This window comes from Schistocerca nitens, chromosome 2 (genome assembly GCF_023898315.1).
Source record: "Schistocerca nitens isolate TAMUIC-IGC-003100 chromosome 2, iqSchNite1.1, whole genome shotgun sequence".
NCBI lineage: Eukaryota > Metazoa > Arthropoda > Insecta > Orthoptera > Acrididae > Schistocerca > Schistocerca nitens.
This window is the reverse complement of record NC_064615.1, coordinates 944799926-944818787: the sequence shown is the minus strand read 5'-3', so window position 1 is coordinate 944818787 and position 18862 is coordinate 944799926. Positions and strand designations below refer to the sequence as shown.

Below are 18862 nucleotides of genomic sequence, written 5' to 3'. Positions count from 1 at the left end.
CGAGTCCAGATCATGAAAATATCATCAATGAACCTGAAACAGGCATTTTGGGAGGCTAGGATGGTCTCCTCCAGATGGCCCATAAACAGGTTGGCATACTAGAGTGCCATGCAGGTGTCCATGGCTGTACCATGGATTTCTTCGTATACCTCCCCTTCAAAGGAGAAGTAGTTGTGGTTTAGGATAAAGTTGGTAAAGTGTATCGGGAATGAGGTACTGGATTTAGGGGTCAGAAGGATGTTGGGAAAGGTAGCGTTCAATAGCATCTATGTTCATGAACCAATGCACAATGGTAGCAACTGGGTTAAAACAGAAAGTGAGGAGTTGTCAAATACGTTAAATTTAGACTAAAGCCAAAAGAGCAAAAACAAATGTCTAGTTCATTTCACAAACATTTAAAGCTATATGATGGTCCATTAAATTTTGGCATGTAGCCACATAAATTTCACTTCTTTATATTTAAGCTGTATATTGTTCAGCCATCTTCAGAGTGAGCTGAAAGACAGACTACAGCACTCATTCCATCCTCTTAAAGTCATCAACCTCGTAAGTGCATGTGCAGCTACAGATACAAAGGTGCCAGAGACATTGAGTGGCAGCAAAGAAGTACAATGTTCATTGATTATATCAATGACTGCACAGTAGATCCATGCTGGGATATTGATGTATCACTTGCTGGGATATTGATGTATCACTTGCTTCTTACAGTTAAATACTGCATTTACGTAAGCATAAGATGACCTTGAGAAAAATTTATTTTAACATGTTCTGACTAATCAAAATTACAAACCGTTTTACTGACATAAGTACTTGCCTAAAGCATTAGAATTATACCTATTTTAAACTTAGGCAATTTATTGATTGCCTAAATTTTGATCATACAAGAAGAAATAAAATAAAAAGAAATGGTTTACATTAATCTTTATCTTCACTTTTTTTCTTTTTTCTTACTAAGCCTGTTGGTTGCATAACATTAGTTTTAATCATCACAATTATCCTAATAGAACAGTTGTGAAAATTATATCTTCATTGACACACACATTTCTCAGTTTCTTCTGAAAACATTGCAATATCTAAGCATTGTGGTTACAGTGGAACCTGAGGACGCAACTGTTTTTGCTGAATACATATCAAGATTTTGCTTTCATACTGATGTCAGAATGTTGCAATGTTTCTTGCTTCCAAACATACAGTCTGCCTGTCGCTGTCTCATTGGCTGCACAGAACCAGTAGTTGACACACCTCCTTTCATTCCCGTTAACCTCAGACTGAGCATTGTCAGTACTGTTACAGAAAACATGTAAGTAGGCCACTGGCCTCATCTAGACTTTTACTATCTTTTGCAGAAATGTGTACTATTGTTGTGCATTTGTCCAATTTTAAAGTCAATTCATATAGATTGGGGCAAACTGCAGTGATACAGGTTCCCATGGCTGACAGCATGTCATAATTTGCTGTCCATTCACTACTTCCCTCCCCACATTCATCCTAGTTCTTGGCCAAGCCGGTGTCACTGTTCCCCCTCCATCCTCCTGCAATGCTATGCCAAAGAACTGTGAAACACTGACAGCAATATTTTCTAGGTTGCAGGCCATATATAACACCACTAACTAATATGTAAATAAAAGAGCGCACTCACAATTCAGCAGAATTCTCAAACTTTTGCTCGTTCTGTGATCTAGTGACATCTGTTGGTACCATCTCCACGACGGGTCTTGCCGCTGTAGTTTGTTCTTGGGGTATCATAGTCAGTTTAACACAATTTATTGTGTTTTTAGACATTTAATTCTGTGGTAATTTCCTTTCTTGTTTCATCTGAATGTCACCATCTTGTTCTCAAGGTGATCAGAAAGTGGTAATGTTTTTACCCAGTATTCTAATAGATGAACAGTGACAAAATTTCTCTTCTGCAGCTCACTTGGTAAATCATTACAGTATTTCATAATCAAATAAAATACTGACTTGCATTCAGAATGAATTGATGTTTTTTGAAGGGCAAAATTTTCACCTTTCAATGTTAACTACTTTACTTAAAAAGTACCGTATATGTTCGTGTAGATATCCATACATATATGAGAACTTTTACAGCAAACATGTTCAAATAAACAAGAGTTTGTAAGATAACAACATTAACAGATTTTTGAGGGAGTTAGTTCATAGATACTCACTTATCCCTTGCTCTAACGTGCATGATTGTTCAAGCAAGGTTGATACTGTATCGGGCGTGTCTGCGTGTCAGGAAAACTCACACCTGTTGGAGTGCAAGTATCGTTTACACTACCTACCTTCCCGAATTCTTCAAAATAAATATGCATATGATCTCAATATCCCACACTTTATCAGCAAATGTAAGATGACACGTACATCAATCTATTAAACAATGTAAAATTGTTGACCTCAGCTGCAATAGTTTAATATGTGATGATAAGATGAACTCTTAGTTCTCGAATGATGTGTCTGGTAGAAAACCTTGTATTTTAATTGAGTAAATGGAATAAATCGGCTATTGTAGAACACACCTTAATATTGGTCAGTTTATGTTGTAGAAAAACATCCAAGTTTTAGCGTATACATCACTTTTCTAAGATTTGATGATGAAAGAGGCAATTGAAATTCACTTAGCAACAAATTTATTTCATAGCGATAGCGGCTTTAGCTTGGATAAGTCATGAAATCTGATGCTTTCTGTCACAAACTTACAAAGATGCTGTAACAAAGCAGCTCAGAGTGGTGCTCTGTCACCCCAGCATGGATCTATTACACAGTCACAGACATAATTCAGGCAGACTGTACTTCTTTTCTGTCGATCAATGTCTCGAGCATCTGCGTATCTGTGGCCGAATGCGCAGTGAGCTTAAAATGGCAGAGCAGGAGCTGGAACGTCACCGTTAGTGCCAAAGCACAGAGTATCATTTTAACTTTATAATAACAATTGTAAACATATCTGACATTATTTCCATTTCAACATTATAATCAAAGGTAAAAAAACAATGACCAAAATATGTCCACGACAAAAGTTTTAAATCAACAATGCAACAGAAGTCTGACCTCTACTTCATTTGCTCATTAAAAATAATATATGTGAATCCCAATAAGCTGTACCTCTGAAATGAGAGGGTAGATAACACCGGAGAGGCACGGAGATCGAGGGTGTGGGTGGCCCGCCTTGCTGCCACCACTACTGCTTGTGTTACTGTTACTGTTACTATTGGCATTAGTGTTGACATCCCGTGGTCGCGGTTCCACCTCCACCCTGCGGACAGCCTTCTTGTCAGGTGTACTGCTATCTGTTGCGTGGTCTCCCCGATGGTCGAGAGGACTAGCTTCCTTGGAGCTTCTCTTTTCTCGACTATGCAAATCTTTGCTGTCCCTGTCCTTCCGGTTGTCTACCGGTACAGCTGGAGCAGCGGAATGTGGCCGTGACTGCAACATATTTCAATATTTTACTATTGCTGTACTCATTTAAATAACGAATATCATAAAGCAAGGTTTAAGAACAAAAAAATAGCAAATATCGTTAGCTGATGCATAGAAATAGATGAACTCTAAATATAATACAGTAACAGTTTTCAACATCAACATACATCACCTAAAACTATCGAATAATATTGAATAATTTTCACTTCAGGAATGAGACTAGAAGACGACATATATTTGTGATCTTTTATACTATTATTCATTCCATATTGTAGTTAAACATGTTCCACTTTCATCCCCCTAGGCTGATGAAAGAAAAAGGGAGTTACATTAGCACACTGGCAAGGTGTGGTGAGGTATACAAGTCTCCACCTGCTGCGGAGGCCCACTTATGCTCTGGCATCATGGCTTGGTGGTGCCATGGAGGTCAGGGAGTACAGGGGGGCTGGCAAGAAGGAACAAATAAGGTTTCCTTATGAGAACTTTAATTATGTGCTGTCCTACAATGTAAATCAGGGGTATGTGAATATATGTGCTGGCACAAATGCAAATGAAGCTCTCTTCCAGCACCTGCCCCACTGCAGAAGAAGAAGAAGAAGAAGAAGAAGAAGTCATACATCACCTTCTCATGCCTCTGCATAGCAGAGCCACAGAACCATAAAAGTAATCAATCTCAAGAACAGAAACCATATGTTACACTCTAATATGCAAAGATAAACTCAAAATTCTACAGGAGTATGCATTTAAAAAGCAAACAACAACTTAGGTCACAAACTAGGTGCAAAAACAATCACTAGTTTATTAAGTTGTAATAACACGTTGTTTAACAAATGCACAATACTTACTGGTGCAGCTTTATCAGTTCGATAATGATTGAGATTTGAATCCTTAGGAGGTGATTTCGTCAGTGGTGGTCCTGAACCATTCTGCACTTTCTGAGGAATCTTGTGATTTGCCGGTTCATCAGCAGGAGGTTTAATGGAATGTGGTCCTTTGACAGTCATGATCCATGGCTCATCGAGGTCACTGTCCTGTTTCGATTCCTCCCTATTTTGAAAATCAAACAAACTGGTAATGAAGAAGAACACAATATAAAACAAACATTACCTTAAACAGAGTATCCAATGTAGTGAACATATATAAACAGGACGAATATGTAGTCTGTGAAATACAGTCACCTGAATAGAGTCTAAACAGACGCTGCTCAAGGTAGTATCACTATAATTTTATGGTCTAAAATACCCAAACTTTGTATTATTAACAGTACTGCATAGTGAAAGAAGTTGTAACACAAAGATCAGTGTTTTTTTTTTAGTTTGTCAGGGGGAGGGGGGGAACACTTTCAGTGATATATGAGGTTTGCAGTGTTTTTCCAACATATTAATACTACTGACTTACACCAAAGAAATTAGGATTCACCAGATATCGATGAAGGACTTTACTCAATAGGAGGTGGAGTTAGGGGGTGGGGGATGCACACTAGTGTGTTTGGCTTTAAACACACGTGGGCAGCTTGGTTGAAGAATCTGTTTTCAGCACAATAAAACACGCTACCACTGAACATTCTTTGTACATCTACATACATACATACTCTGCAAGTCACTCTTTGGTGTGTCGCAGAGGTTATCTTGTATCACTACTTATCATTTTCTTTCCTGTTCCAATCGCAAAAATAGAGACAAAAACGACTTTCTATCTGCCTCCATGTGAGCCCTAATATCTCTTATCTTATTCTCATGGTCCTTACACAGAATGTACATTGGCAGCAGAATCCCTGTAATACTTATCCATTAACCAAACCTACCGGTAACAAATCTAGTGGCTCACCTCCGAATTGCTTTATGTCTTCCTTTAATCGTACCTAGTGGGGATCCGAAACACTCAAACACTGCTCAAGAATGAGTCACACTAGTATCCTATACACAGTCTTCTTTAAAGATAAGCTTCACTTTCCTAAAAATCTCTCAATAAACTGAAGTCAACCATTCATCTTCCCTACTATTGCCCTTACATTCTTGTTCAGTTTCAAATTGCTTTGTAGCGCACCTAGATTGATGTGACTGTGCCAAGTAGCACACTACCAATGCTGTTGTATTCGAACATAATGGGGCTGTTTTTCCTACTAATCTGCATTAACTTACATTTCTCTACATTTAGAGGAAGCTGCCACTTACAAACCAAACTAGAAATTTTGTTTAAGTAATCTTATACCCTCCTGCAGTCCTGAACAATGACAACTTCCTATACACCAAAGAGTCAGCAGCAAACAGTTGCAGATGTGATCACCTTGTCCATCAGATCACTTATTTATATAGAGAATAAGAGTGTTTCTATCACACTTCCCTGGGGCACTCAGGCTTGTCTCTGATAAATACTCACTATTGAGGACAACATACTGGGTTCTATTATGTAAGAAGTCTTCAAGCCACTCAGATATCTGGGAATCTCTTCTGAATGCTTGGATCTTCGTTAACAGCCTGCAGTGGGCCACTGTGTCAAATTTTCTCCGAAATATAGGAATATGGAATCTGCCTCTTGCTTTTTATACATAGTTTGCAGCATATCTTGTGAGAAAAGAGCAAGTTAAGTTTCACATGAGCAATGTTTTCCAGAATTAAAACACTGTCATAATACCATCTTCTAAAAACTGGGCACCTGCAGAAGCCTCAGCCACAGGTTTAACCATAAGGAGCTTTTCTTAACCTATCCCTTTTCAGTGTAAGCATTTTTCCACCACCCACTCATCTGGCTGCAGCCATCCCACGTACACTGAATCTTGTCTTTAACAGTTACATCCTTTTTCCAAACCCGATGCTAATACCATCCTATCCTATCAAACCATGGTAACAATTCAGAAGTTTCCTACCTCCAACCAGGCTTCACTTTCCTTCCCATAATCCATTACCGTTAAGTTCAACATCACAGCTATGGAAAGGGCAGCTATCCAAAACCTGAAAACTAGTTCCGACCCTATCACTCTTCCTGCTGACAAAATCTCCAATATAGTGGCCATGAATTTTGCACTGACCATGTGGCTGCGGATTTTCATCATTTTTCTGACATATCCACTTATAAATGTTACCACTATGACCCATTCACAAATGTCCAACATGACTTCAAACAGCTCCTCAATACATTATGTTTGGCATAAAACTTGTCATCCTCTTTTCATGGCAACCCTTCTGTTTGTGAAGTAACTATTTCTTGATGTCTCGGGATGTGTCTTACCACCTGATTCCTTATTTTAGTCAAGTTGTTCCATAATTTATTTTCTCCCCAATTTTATTCAGTAACTCTTCGTTAGCTACCCCATCTACTCATCTTATCTTCAGCACTCTTCTGTAGTGCTAGTGCCACATTTCAAAAGCTTCTATTCTCTTCCTGTCTGTACTGCTTGTTGTCCATGAATCACTTCCATACAAATATACTCAAATTTACATTTGATGTTTACAAATTTCTCTTATTCTGGAACACTTTTCTCTCTGTTGCCAGTCAGCATATTGCGTTCTCTTTATTCTTGATGTTGTCAGTTATATTTTTACCCAAACAGCAAAAATCATCTACTACAAGAAATGTTGTATTTCAAAATCTAGCACCCTTAGCTCCATTTGATGTAGTTTGACTATATTCCATTACTATCAAATTACTTTTAGTTATGTTCATCGTATAATCTCTTTGAACTAACACAAGTTGTAAGTATTCATACATTAAACAGCATCTCAAAACTGTGGAAGAAGGAAATCATACATCATGAAAACAAAAGCACTGTACATGGCTATGTTACTTACGAATCTGAATTTTCTGACTCAGTCTCACTCTCTTCACTTCTCTGGGACTTCCATTTTTTGTAGCGATCAATTAGGTCAATAAGATAAGAGTTCTTTTTAGCTTTCCTTATAAATGGGAATTTGAGTAGTTCTTTTGCTGTTGGCCTCTATAAAAAAATACAAAAAATGTTTTTATTCATATAAGCTCAGACTTTTGTATGTATGTTACAATACTTAACTAAAACTACAACAAATTAAAGGCTACGGGGGAAAATGACCAGACTTGAGAGAAATGACATCACATTCATTATAATTTTTCAAAACTGCATTATTTCAGTACGGCTCTCGAGATTCAATGTATCTGTGAGTGAGTTTTATGATTTGAAGTAAGTACGATACAGTCAATTCACTGTTTCGAGCCTATGGGAGGAGATGGAAGGGGGAAAAGGATCAGAAAGAAAGTAGAACATAAATAACACTAAAAATGCAATGAATGATATACGAGGTCTGCTCAAAAAATTCCAGAACTTTGTCCACAAAATTTTTCTACACTTACCTTTTACTTAATGTGCATCATCTCCTTTGAAGTACTTTCATTGATACACTGTTTCCAACACTGCTTCCAATTCCAGACGCATTCCTGGAATGCCTCTTGGTGGATCGCGCAAAGCCACATTTGAGAATTTTCTTTTATTTGTCTATCACATGAAATCTTTGTCCTTTCAATGGGGTTTTCAACTTTGGAAATAAAAAAAGATAATCTGCAGGGGCCAGGTCTGGACAGTACAGAGGATGAGGCAGCACAGTGATTTCTTTTTTTGTGCAGTAGTCAGACACTATTAGGGATAAATGGGTGGGTGCGTTATTGTGATGCGAGAGCCATGAATTGTCTTGCCACATATCAGGCCATTTTCTTCTCACATTTGCTCACAGGCACCGCAACACATCTTGATAGTATCATTGATTAACAGTCTGTCCCTGTGGCCCGAATTCATGATGAACTAATCCTTCAAAGTCAAACAAAACTATTCGCATGTCTTTGACATCTGACCTGACCTGACGAGCTTTTTTTGGTCTTTGAGATCCTTTCCCACCCACTGTGAAGATTGAACCTTGATGTCAACATCATAACAGTAGACCCACGTCTCACCACCAGTCTGATTCTATTGAGGAACATGTCGTTTTTATTTGTGCGATCCAAAAACTCTTTACAGATTCAGATTGTGAGGTGAAGATCTTTCTGGTCTTGACTCATGACCCTTGGGATGAACTTGGCAGCAACACCATCCATTCCAAGATGCTGTGTCAGGACTTCATGATGATCCAACTGAAATGTTACATTCTTCTGCAATCTCTCAAACAGTTACTCCTCAATTGGGACACACAATTTCATTGATGTTCCTGACACGAGTGTCATCAGTAGGCATCGAAGGGCATTCTGAACAAGAGTCATCTTTAACTTCCATTTGGCCATTTTTAAACCATGTGAACCACTCGTAAAATCGAGTATATCTTAAGCTTACTGCATCATTTGGTGTGTCTCTGTAAAGGTTTTCTTGAGTTTCATGCAAAATTTAATGCAGACGCATTGCTCCTCTAACTCTGCCATCTATAAATTCTCAAACTGCCCGACACAGACATACAGCAATGAAACTTCTGGCAGTTACACATTAAACACAGGTGTGTGCAAGGATCCCAACAGCATTTTGCTACAACACACCACTGGGGTTACGAATATTCTGGAATTTTTTGAACAGACCTTGTATATTTAGATAATGATTATTCACAATTTTGTTATATGACAGCCTGAGAGAGGTGAAACCAGAGGAAACTAAAAGTGGACGAGACACGTTTTTCAACAGGAGGCTTTATTGCTCTCCTTTTTCTTTTAAATCAATGTTGCAGGGCTCTGCCAACAAATGATGCATTACCAAGGAATGTCTATCTTCAAAGATCATTTTCACAGAATTTCTTACACTGCTAATTACTTTAACTTCCTTACAACCAAGGCATTTCCAAACAGTATTTCAAAGATATCTCCCTATAATAAGGTGATAAGGCACATATCACAGAAATAGTAATTCATTATGTCAAGGTTTTTTTTTTTTTTACATTTCTTCATTCATGCATAACTAAGTCAGTCAGTCAAACCAACTTTCAGAAATATGAGTCACAAAATCATACTATGCTTTACAAATAAATATGGATGTTAAGGAATACTTACATTTTCTGGATCTTTGTTAAGGCATGCCTCTACAAATTCCTTGAACTGCTTGGTGTAGTTCCCTGTGAGCTGTGGTGGGTTGTTTTTGGGTATCAGAAACAACACTCTCATTGGATGTAGTTCAGAGTTTGGTGGTTCCCCTTTAGCAAGCTCAATTGCAGTTATGCCCAATGACCAGATGTCAGCCTACAAGCAATAGGTATCCATTAGTTGTCAAATGCTTTTCACGCTCTTATTTACAGTGCATTGTACACAAAGAATTACTAATGACTTGCTCAAATCACAGAAGGAACAGCCAGTATTGCAATTCAGACACATCACATTTAATTGAGATTGTTGGAGAAAAATATAAGAATGAGTAAAGACAACCATTCATTGCATAGCAGAGGCACTGAGCAGTAGCTAGCCACAAGCAGAAGATGCTGGTGCATGCTGAAGTTCTTGTTTATGTAACCATCCACTATATGCCTCCATTAGATGTTGAGAGGCTGTTTCCATTGTTTATCTAACATCTACGACTTGAGCAGTCACAACATGGACTTTAATGAACTGTTGTTTTGCCAAGTTTTAATTCTGAACAAGTTCTATTTGGATTATGCCCATGCTGCGAATGCACATTTGAGGTGCAGTTCTCAGCTTGCTTATGACACAAACAACATTAATTAATGATCCACAACTTGAAAACTTGTCCCGACCCCTTCACTCTTCTTGCCGACATTGTGTATTGGCTTTCAGCTTTCTAGGCTGTCATCAGACAACTTGAAACTGAACAGATTGTCCACACAAAATCAGTGAGAACTAATAGCTATACAAAGATTGTCATTTTGAAAGGTATGTAATCATGTTACAGCTCCATATTTATACAAAAAACAAAAGCATACTGAAATACACGAAAATGATGAACAAGGAAATAATATATTACACTGCACTCGAATATTAAAAATATAAGTATTTATAAGGCCAAATCAGTACACCAAGCGAGTACTGGCACAGGCTACTATGTCATATGGGCAAATATGACTGGTGAATGTGATGAACAGGTTAAAAAAGACCGAGGGGGGAGGAGGGGAAGGGGGGGGGGGAGAGCAGAAATGGGGAAGGAGTCAATGGAATATCGTGTGGGGAGTAGGGGATAGTTATACTATTAAAACACCAGTTATTTTCATCCATATAACATACTAGTCTGTGTCAGTACTCATGTGGTGTACTGTTTTGACCTTCATACTAGTGTACTTTTAACCTTTGAGCATAATGTAAAGTCAGGTTTATTTGCTCCTATCTTCTTTGTGTACGTCAACATGCTTGTCTTATTTGTATAGGTACACTGTTGTAAATGGCCACATTTCTTTAGAAATAACAATCTCTGTACAGCTATAAGCTCTCACTGATGTGTGGACAATCTGTTCACTCTTAAGTTGTTTGATGATGGCCTAAAAAGTCGAAAGTCAGTTCACAACTAAATATAAAATATATATTATTGTGGGACATTAACAGTGTGTATTTCAGTTTTTGATATGCCTATGATCCTCAAAATACTAACAAACACTCTATAAATGAATAGAATTGATTACATGAACTGCCAGAAAAGTTGTGATAAAAGACTGTTCATAAAATACTTTGAATATTCCTAGGATAATTGTTAACTGACAGTAACAATGTCATAATTAGTCAAATCTGTATTGGTCATCATACACAAGATTAACAATCAGTCATGAATGGATGTGCTCCAAGGAATGTTAGCTTAAATTCTTATTTCTCAAATGTACCTAAGTTCATATGGGTTTTTGTTTCCTTCCTTTCTTAAGAGCTCCGTTCTGTTCATCAATGATAGCCCCATTGTTATTGCATTTAACATATAATTGTACTCTTGAAATAAGGGACTATAAATACACTAACTGTGTTTTATGAAGACCTAAAACACAAAAATTTACCTTTGAGTCATATGCAGACTGTTTTATAACTTCCGGTGCCATCCAAAATGGTGTTCCGACAAATGTGTTCCTCTTGCTTGTGGTATTAGTCAGCTGACCAGCAACACCAAAGTCTGCGAGTTTCACATCACCCATCTCACTCAGTAAAACATTTGCAGCTGCAAATAATGTGAACAATATAACAACAACTTTCTGTCCAATTAGTTTTCTATTACTAAATCTGTGTCTCGTGTCGTTTCTGTATACAAAGTCAGTTTATTCTTAATATGTATTTGATTTTGGTATTATATTATATCTAATTTTGACTTACAGTGTTAGACAAAGTGAACAGCAAATGTTACAAATCACAATGCCCCATCCCCTCTTAAACACAGACAGTGGTCCTTCTCCACGCCCCCCCCCCCACCCTTTTTTTTGCAAAACGTGTACAGCTTTCTGCATCTTAAATCAGTTTCATTCTTGCATTTATAAAGAAATTTGCAAGTGGTAGGGCCTACATGTAACAAATTTATAACAGAAGGTAGGAAGGAATGGCTGAACTTATTGTACAACTGTTAGTAGTAGTAGTAGTAGTAGTAGTAGTAGTAGTAGTACTTTTAATAACAGAGTCTGTTGCTACCTTCATTATATTTAACTGAGCAAGCATACCTTTTATGTCCCTATGAAGCTTCCGCTCACTGTGGAGGTAGTCAAGACCCTTGAGAACTTCACGTAGGATAATAGCAATATGCATCTCTTCAAAGCTGCCTGCCTTCATTAGGTCCAAGGCAGAGCCACCCCCAAGATACTCCATAATAATCCATAGTTTTGTTCCCTGCACAAACAATAACAATAGTATCTTCAGGCAATACTGCACTAATAGTAACTGTAAAGACTTAATTTAGAAATCAAAGGCTAAAAATACTTACTATTAGTTATCATAATGTGTGCCGGCATAGTAAACCACAAAATATATTTTTTAATTATGTTGTTAAAAATATATGAGCTTGCAGCAGCTAAGATATTTACTTGTTGAGTGAATTGCAATGTTCACTTTTTTATCACCTCAAAGTTAACAAACCACTTATGACAGCAACACGAAACTATACTGAATATTAGATGTGATTACAACATTTGTGCTAGCACTTTGTATGTACTTAAAGTGGGCATGTGCTTGATTATGAACAAACATACACACTAGCTAATAACTGCAAAACTTGTACTTGCCATTTTTTTTCTTTTTAGTTCTTATACTGTCAAAGTACTGACTAGTATGTAATGAGTGAAAAAAAAGGTTGCATGAAACTGTAAAGTGACACATAAGTATGAAAACAAAAAAAAACATTAATTTCAGACTTCTTATTGGTGATTGGGTTTAAATAAGATGATATCATGTATCCATATTTTTATAATTCACACCATGTGCGTGTCAGGATAGAATTTCCAGCAATATCAAGTCAAACCATACATGTACTTTCATTAAAATACCCTGTGGTAACCTACAATGATTTCATTGTCTGTTATCTCCTCTTAAACACCTAATGGAAGAGATAGAAATAAAATGAAAATGTATCTCTTGTTCTAAGTAATTTGTAATCCGAGGAATTTCATATAATTACAAATGTGCCAGGAATCATCTACACCAGCACGTATGATGAGGACCACATTCCAAACTAGAACATTTCACATCTAAACTCTAAGCAGGCTGGCATTTTCTTTTAGCTCTGCTTGTCTCCGAATCTCTTTCCTATTGACTAATATTACAGTTACAATACCAGGCTGCTACAGGGTGTTAAAATGAGTGCTTTCAATAACGCTTACTTTGCTAATGTACGTCTCTGTTATCTTTATCCTGGAAACATTATAACAAACATCACCAATTGCAATATTGCTGCTAATGTAGTGGGTAACATCAGTCGAAACCTCACACTAGGGTTACGCATCACAGCACTATTCACTGTTCCAAACACAGATGATTTCACATGCAACAATTACATATGCACTCCACAATGCATCTTACAGAGAGGAGAAGAGGATACTTCGCACACCACATTCATTACCAGCCTTTCCTGCTTCATCCGTGAACAACAGGCAGCAACAGCAACTTTGCTAAGCCTCCCTATAATCTTGAATTTCTCCAAATTTAGATGTATGTGGGAGTAGGGGAGTATGTGAGAAGTAACATATTATTCAAACCTCTTTGGTATGTACACTCTTGGAACTTCAATAGTTAAACTCTCCCTATTGCATCAACGCCTCTCTTGTAGCACTGCAGTTGGGTGGAAGCTTCCATGGAACTCGGAACCTTTTTAAACAACTCTGTGGCGAAAAGTACTGCTCTTCTTTATATCTTGTCTACCTCATCTTTTAAATGTATCACATAAGACTATCGGTCTGATAAACACTGCTCGAGCATAAACTGAATGTGGGTTTTGTATGCAACTTCCTTTGTCACTAGTTAACTGGAAATCCTTAGGATTCTTCCAATGAACCTCAGGCACCTGCATTTCTGACAATTAGACCTACATTTATTTAGTCATTTCATTTTTAAACACTCCAAATGCATACTCCAAAATATGTAATTGTTTTGATTCTTCCCACAACAGTGCTTTCATGTAATCATCCCATATTAGGGAAACTACTGTTAACTGATAGTGGCATGTTTAAAATATAGGTCATGTCAAAGGCGGGAATTTAGTGCACTCTACTACAGAAACTGTCTGCTTTAACAGTGCACTCTTGGGCCATCATTAATCTGAAATAATTATGTATAAAACAGTGACAATTACATTTAGTGTTAGCAAAAATGATCTGTTTCAGATAAGTGCAAAAGGCAGGAATGTAGAATGAACTGTGGACAATTTCCATAGCTCTTGAAACCTCTATTATACAAGCTTGAAGGTGGCTATCCGTTAAGTATGAGAAGAGGGCAACCAAACAGTTGATTTTATACACTAAATTAATTAAATGCCAACAATGGGTCAAGAAAAAGGTCAATTACATCGTAAACGAGGCTTAGAATCTATTTAGCCGCCAATATACCAATGAAATGAAGACCATGAGGACGATAGTCTAGTGCATATATAACATATATGCAGCCAGTTCACGACGTACCGCAGCTACGAAAGAAGGAAGAGAATACACTTAGCAACGTACCTATCTGTGTGTGTGTCACCTAGTTCGTATGTAAACTGGCGAGAAAAAAAAATAGTGATATGGTAGCGTATAAACTCTTGTTACCTAAAAACCAACAGCGTCTTTCAGTTGTAAGTCCGATTCAGACATCGGTACCGTAACGTACCCCCCCACCCCCACCCCCTCCCCACCATCTCGCTCTCCTTACATAACGTGCGAAAAGTGATCAAGGCGCTAGGAACTTTCGCTTTCATTGACTTCCTTGTTGCGCCAAGACTTGTACAGTATGATTTCACGACGCAGAATAAAATGCTGTTTGTCATATCTGTTATACCCTTAATTAATACTCACTTCTGCAGGTGTTTCTACTGTAATGGATGTGCAAATTACGCGATTAAGGACCGTGATGTGTGTAATCATCCTTTTTCGTTCGTATTAACATATTCAAAATCTTTGCTGCTTAGCAGCAACGGGGTAATACATTCGCCATAATTAAATAATATGGTTTTTTGCCTGGAGCGAAGAGCTTGTAAGTTAATGGCAGTCGTAGCTATGTCCCAAGACCGTACAACGCTTGACGAATACAGTTTTACGGCCTAATGTCTGAAACCAGGCAATGCCTATTCAGTCACTCAAGACTTCACACAGTCTAAGTGTGTGAAACGCTAAACTGCAATACGGTGTCCTAGTAAGAGTGAATCTTAGAATTAAGTGCTTAACTGCAACTTCCAAGATGTCTTAAAAAAAAGAGGGGGGGGGGGCAGCTACTGACTGAAGCATTTCTGTATTAAATGGTTGTTTAACATTTTCATTCACAGCGTACAAAAGTTTGTTGGTAACCCTAACCCTTTAGATTATAGCCAAGCGCTGAAGAAGGGGAAGAGACTGCCTCTATGCGGTGGCAATATTAAGTACCTCTGTAGCAGTTGTTTACACCAACGACATACAGCAGATCATGTACACAAAGAAAAGATAGTTGCACTCATCACCCAAAAAGCTTTGCTAGCCATCTTCTCCAAGCTTTTTAGAATTCTCTAAACTACAGCCGTAACGTATCACTTTGGAAATTTCTTCACGTTCCTCCACACCACGTAGTGGTTTTAATGTTTACTCTCAACATAATGAATGGCGAAACAGCTTCAAAAAACGAAGGATGTTGAACACCAGTGTTTCACGGAACAAGTAAGGAAAAAATCATAAAATTGTTAATTTGTAATTATATCACACAAGAAATATTTTTGTCATAATTAAAACATTCTAAAAGTCTTGAAATTCCCGGGACCGATATATTGTCAGTATCGGTACCGATAACAGGCAAAACTCGTTGAGATTCTCATTTTCCGAAAATGGATGAAATGCCTATAAAGGAAACACTCAGAGAGCGAGTCCCATTCGCACCTGGCCAGCCTTTAATTTCCAGTAACTAGCCGGAAACGACGGGTTTCGAAAATAATCTGCCTACACCTGACGATTGCATTATGTTGCTGAAAGGTGTCATGCCAATCATTAGAAATGAGAAAAAAAAGTTAGGCGAGCATGAAATGTGGGAAGTTTCGTAAAAATCTCAAGATATATGAAAACGTGGTGTACTTGAAATGAGTGGAAGCAGTCACTTATCAGTTTTTGATATCAATAACGAAGCAACCCACTTTCAATACTGATGATTAGCGTTCAGTTACGAGTGTCAGTACACTATAACACAACAGAATACAGACAGTTGAACATGATCTCAAACAATTTTTTTGGCTTCTATACCCAATGTGGAGAGAATGGGTATTTTCCCCTCTAGCAACTGTAGGATCGTCGTTTTCCTGCTGTGTCACTTCGGTGGTTGGATGATACTAGTATTTCATTCTGGAAACACCAGACACTTTGCATCTGCTGTTAAGGCGGTTTCTCCCGCTAGAGAGACAGTTTATTTAAAATGTTTATTATTTCAGTGGCAAAACCAAGAAATGTGCCTGGCACACGGTTATGATACTGCGCTGGCGTTGGGCAGGTTGTAAAATATAGAATCCTTTTTATTCTGTTTTCCTGCCGATACTCCCTGCCCCATAAGAAATCCTTTCTATTTCGACAAGGTGGCACATTACCCATTTAGAAGTGAAATATTGGCGCTGGAGGAGGAGATATTAGCCGGTAAAGTGTTCCATTTCCAATACACATTTCTCTGTCGTTCCATCTTCGATAAAACTAAAAAGCAATCGGGGCGAGTTCAAGGACATTCTTCCACAAAAGTGCTATGTCATTTGGCCCTCCCCCTTTCCTTTCCTCCCTCACCGATTAGTTACCGTTCTTTGGGTTCTTAGTAAGACCTTTAACAGTAAATCTAAATCTAGTGCGGAAATGGGTTGTTTTCGTTACCAATTACGATACACCCTGAGTACAAATTTCGCACTAGGAGTGCCTCTGGCGCCCCTCTCAGCTTCTTGCCACAAACGAATGCTTCTGTCGTCTGTGTCTTAAGCCGGTCCTGACAGCGATTCATAAAAATTACAGACTTATAAGAAGAACTGTACATATTTAGATAGTTACAGGGCTATGAGGGACTAATCTGCTATGCAGCAATATAAGGCGCTTTGAGGCTCTGGCAGAAGCACTAACATGGGGACTGGCTGGCCGTTGTGACCGAGCGGTTCTAGGCGCTTCAGTCTGGAATCGCGCGATCGCTACGGTTGCAGGTTCGAATCCTGCTTCGGGCACGGATGTGTGTGGTGTCCTTAGGTTAGCTAGGTTTAAGTAGTTCTAAGTCTAGGGGACTGATGACCTCAGATGTTAAGTCCCATACTGCTCAGAGCCATTTGAACCATGGAGATTACCGAGAGAATTCCCGCAAAATGGTTACGGTAGGCAAAGATTTAAAGACCATGAAATGAGGTCAGTACTGTACTCCAAATGGGACGGGGGTTGTTCATACCATTAACACCGCAGCTACAGCCGCTATAAGCAACCATAGTGCTCTGCTTATAGTCTTTCCTTAGCCCGTCACGTGCCTGCAATGTCAACAGGCACCAACGAATCTCGCGGTGGGCAGTGATCATATTGATCTCGATTTTTTCCCCAATTTTATTGACTTTCGGTTCGTCTCTAGACAGCCACCTCAATAGTGGAAAGACGATATGACAGTGTGTTTGAGGCGACTTTCGTGTCAGTAATGACGATACAAACGTAAGGACGAACACAGTACCCAGTCCCCGACCACAGAAAATCTCCGACCCGGCCGGGAATCGAACCCGGGCCCCTTCCGTTAGTAATCTGCCGCGCTGACCCCGCAGCTACCGAGGCGGACTACTGTTGTTCTGGTTTCATCAGTGTATAGTGACACAGGAGCGTACACTCACCTGAAACTTTTTTTCCCTTCTTCATGGCAAATCGGAAGCAGTGTCTATTAAGGGGATAGCGAGAACTCACAGATCAGTAAGAGTAAACAGATACTTGAAGTCCGCTTCTAACGAGCGCGTGTCCAATGTGTTACCATTTATCCACGGCGTGACACCCCTCGCCCACCGCCCGTTTCGCAACGCTCACTGTGGAGAGAGAACGGCGTGGCACAGCTGTGGCGACATGCACAGTGGTTGTGCGGCTAACTCATGTTGCCCAATCCTGCGCCCTCGCACCCAGCCGCCACAGAAGCAAGAACCAGTGGACACACATACACCGCCGTACTCAGTGCTGACAACCACCACCCCGGCGTACAAAAAAATATTTAAAAATCTCGTGGGACAGAAGTAAATGAAATAAATTAAAAGGGGACCGTTGTTGTTGTTGTGGAGGAGAAGGGGACTCCCATCTTCTGACGGTTTTGTTGGTGCCTGCCACTATCTCGTATCCTGAGTCAATCTCTTCATCTCGAAGTAGCGCTGACACCCAAAATCCTCAATTATTTGTCGTATACATTCCAGTCGCTGTCCTCCTCTACAACTTTTGTCCTCTAAGAATCTCTCTAGTACCATGAAAATTATACCATGATGTCTTACCACACGTCCTACCACCCTCTCCCTTCTCCTTTCCTCGCCGATTCTGCAAATTCGTGTCTTATCGGGTCACATCTCAAATGCACCGGTTACTTTCTCTTTCGATTTTATCACAACTGCATCATAGGAACAGCTCAGAAATTTCTTTCACAAGTTGCGTCTGTGTTTGGCTAGGTATGCTCTCTTTGTTTGCGCTATACGCGTCTTGCACCCTCCTTGCCCATCCGGGTCACTTTGTTTTTACGGTAGACGAATTCGTTCAGTTCGCCTACCACACGGTCCCCAAATTGTTATGCTGAGTTTGTCGCTAATCTCATTTACGCTGCTACTTAACATTTCGGCTTTGCTTTGTTTTCTCTGAATCCATATTGTACGCTCAGTAGAAAAACCTCCCCATTCAACAGGCCCTGCAATTCTTCCTCAATTTCACGCAGA

The 18862-nt window shown here is 39.0% G+C and overlaps 1 protein-coding gene across 3 annotated transcripts in view; it reads right to left on the bottom strand.

The window, feature by feature from the left end:
- LOC126237272 (serine/threonine-protein kinase 26) overlaps positions 1-18862 on the bottom strand; it is a 649741-nt gene that overhangs the window by 29064 nt on the left and 601815 nt on the right. For all 3 annotated transcript variants that reach the window (XM_049947200.1, XM_049947202.1, XM_049947199.1), the window contains 6 exons: positions 11988-12153; positions 11340-11497; positions 9409-9594; positions 7206-7351; positions 4263-4464; positions 3103-3423 (listed from right to left, as the gene is read on the bottom strand). In XM_049947200.1, coding sequence (XP_049803157.1) covers positions 3103-3423; positions 4263-4464; positions 7206-7351; positions 9409-9594; positions 11340-11497; positions 11988-12153 — 1179 coding nt within the window. The remainder of the gene's footprint in view (positions 1-3102; positions 3424-4262; positions 4465-7205; positions 7352-9408; positions 9595-11339; positions 11498-11987; positions 12154-18862) is intronic.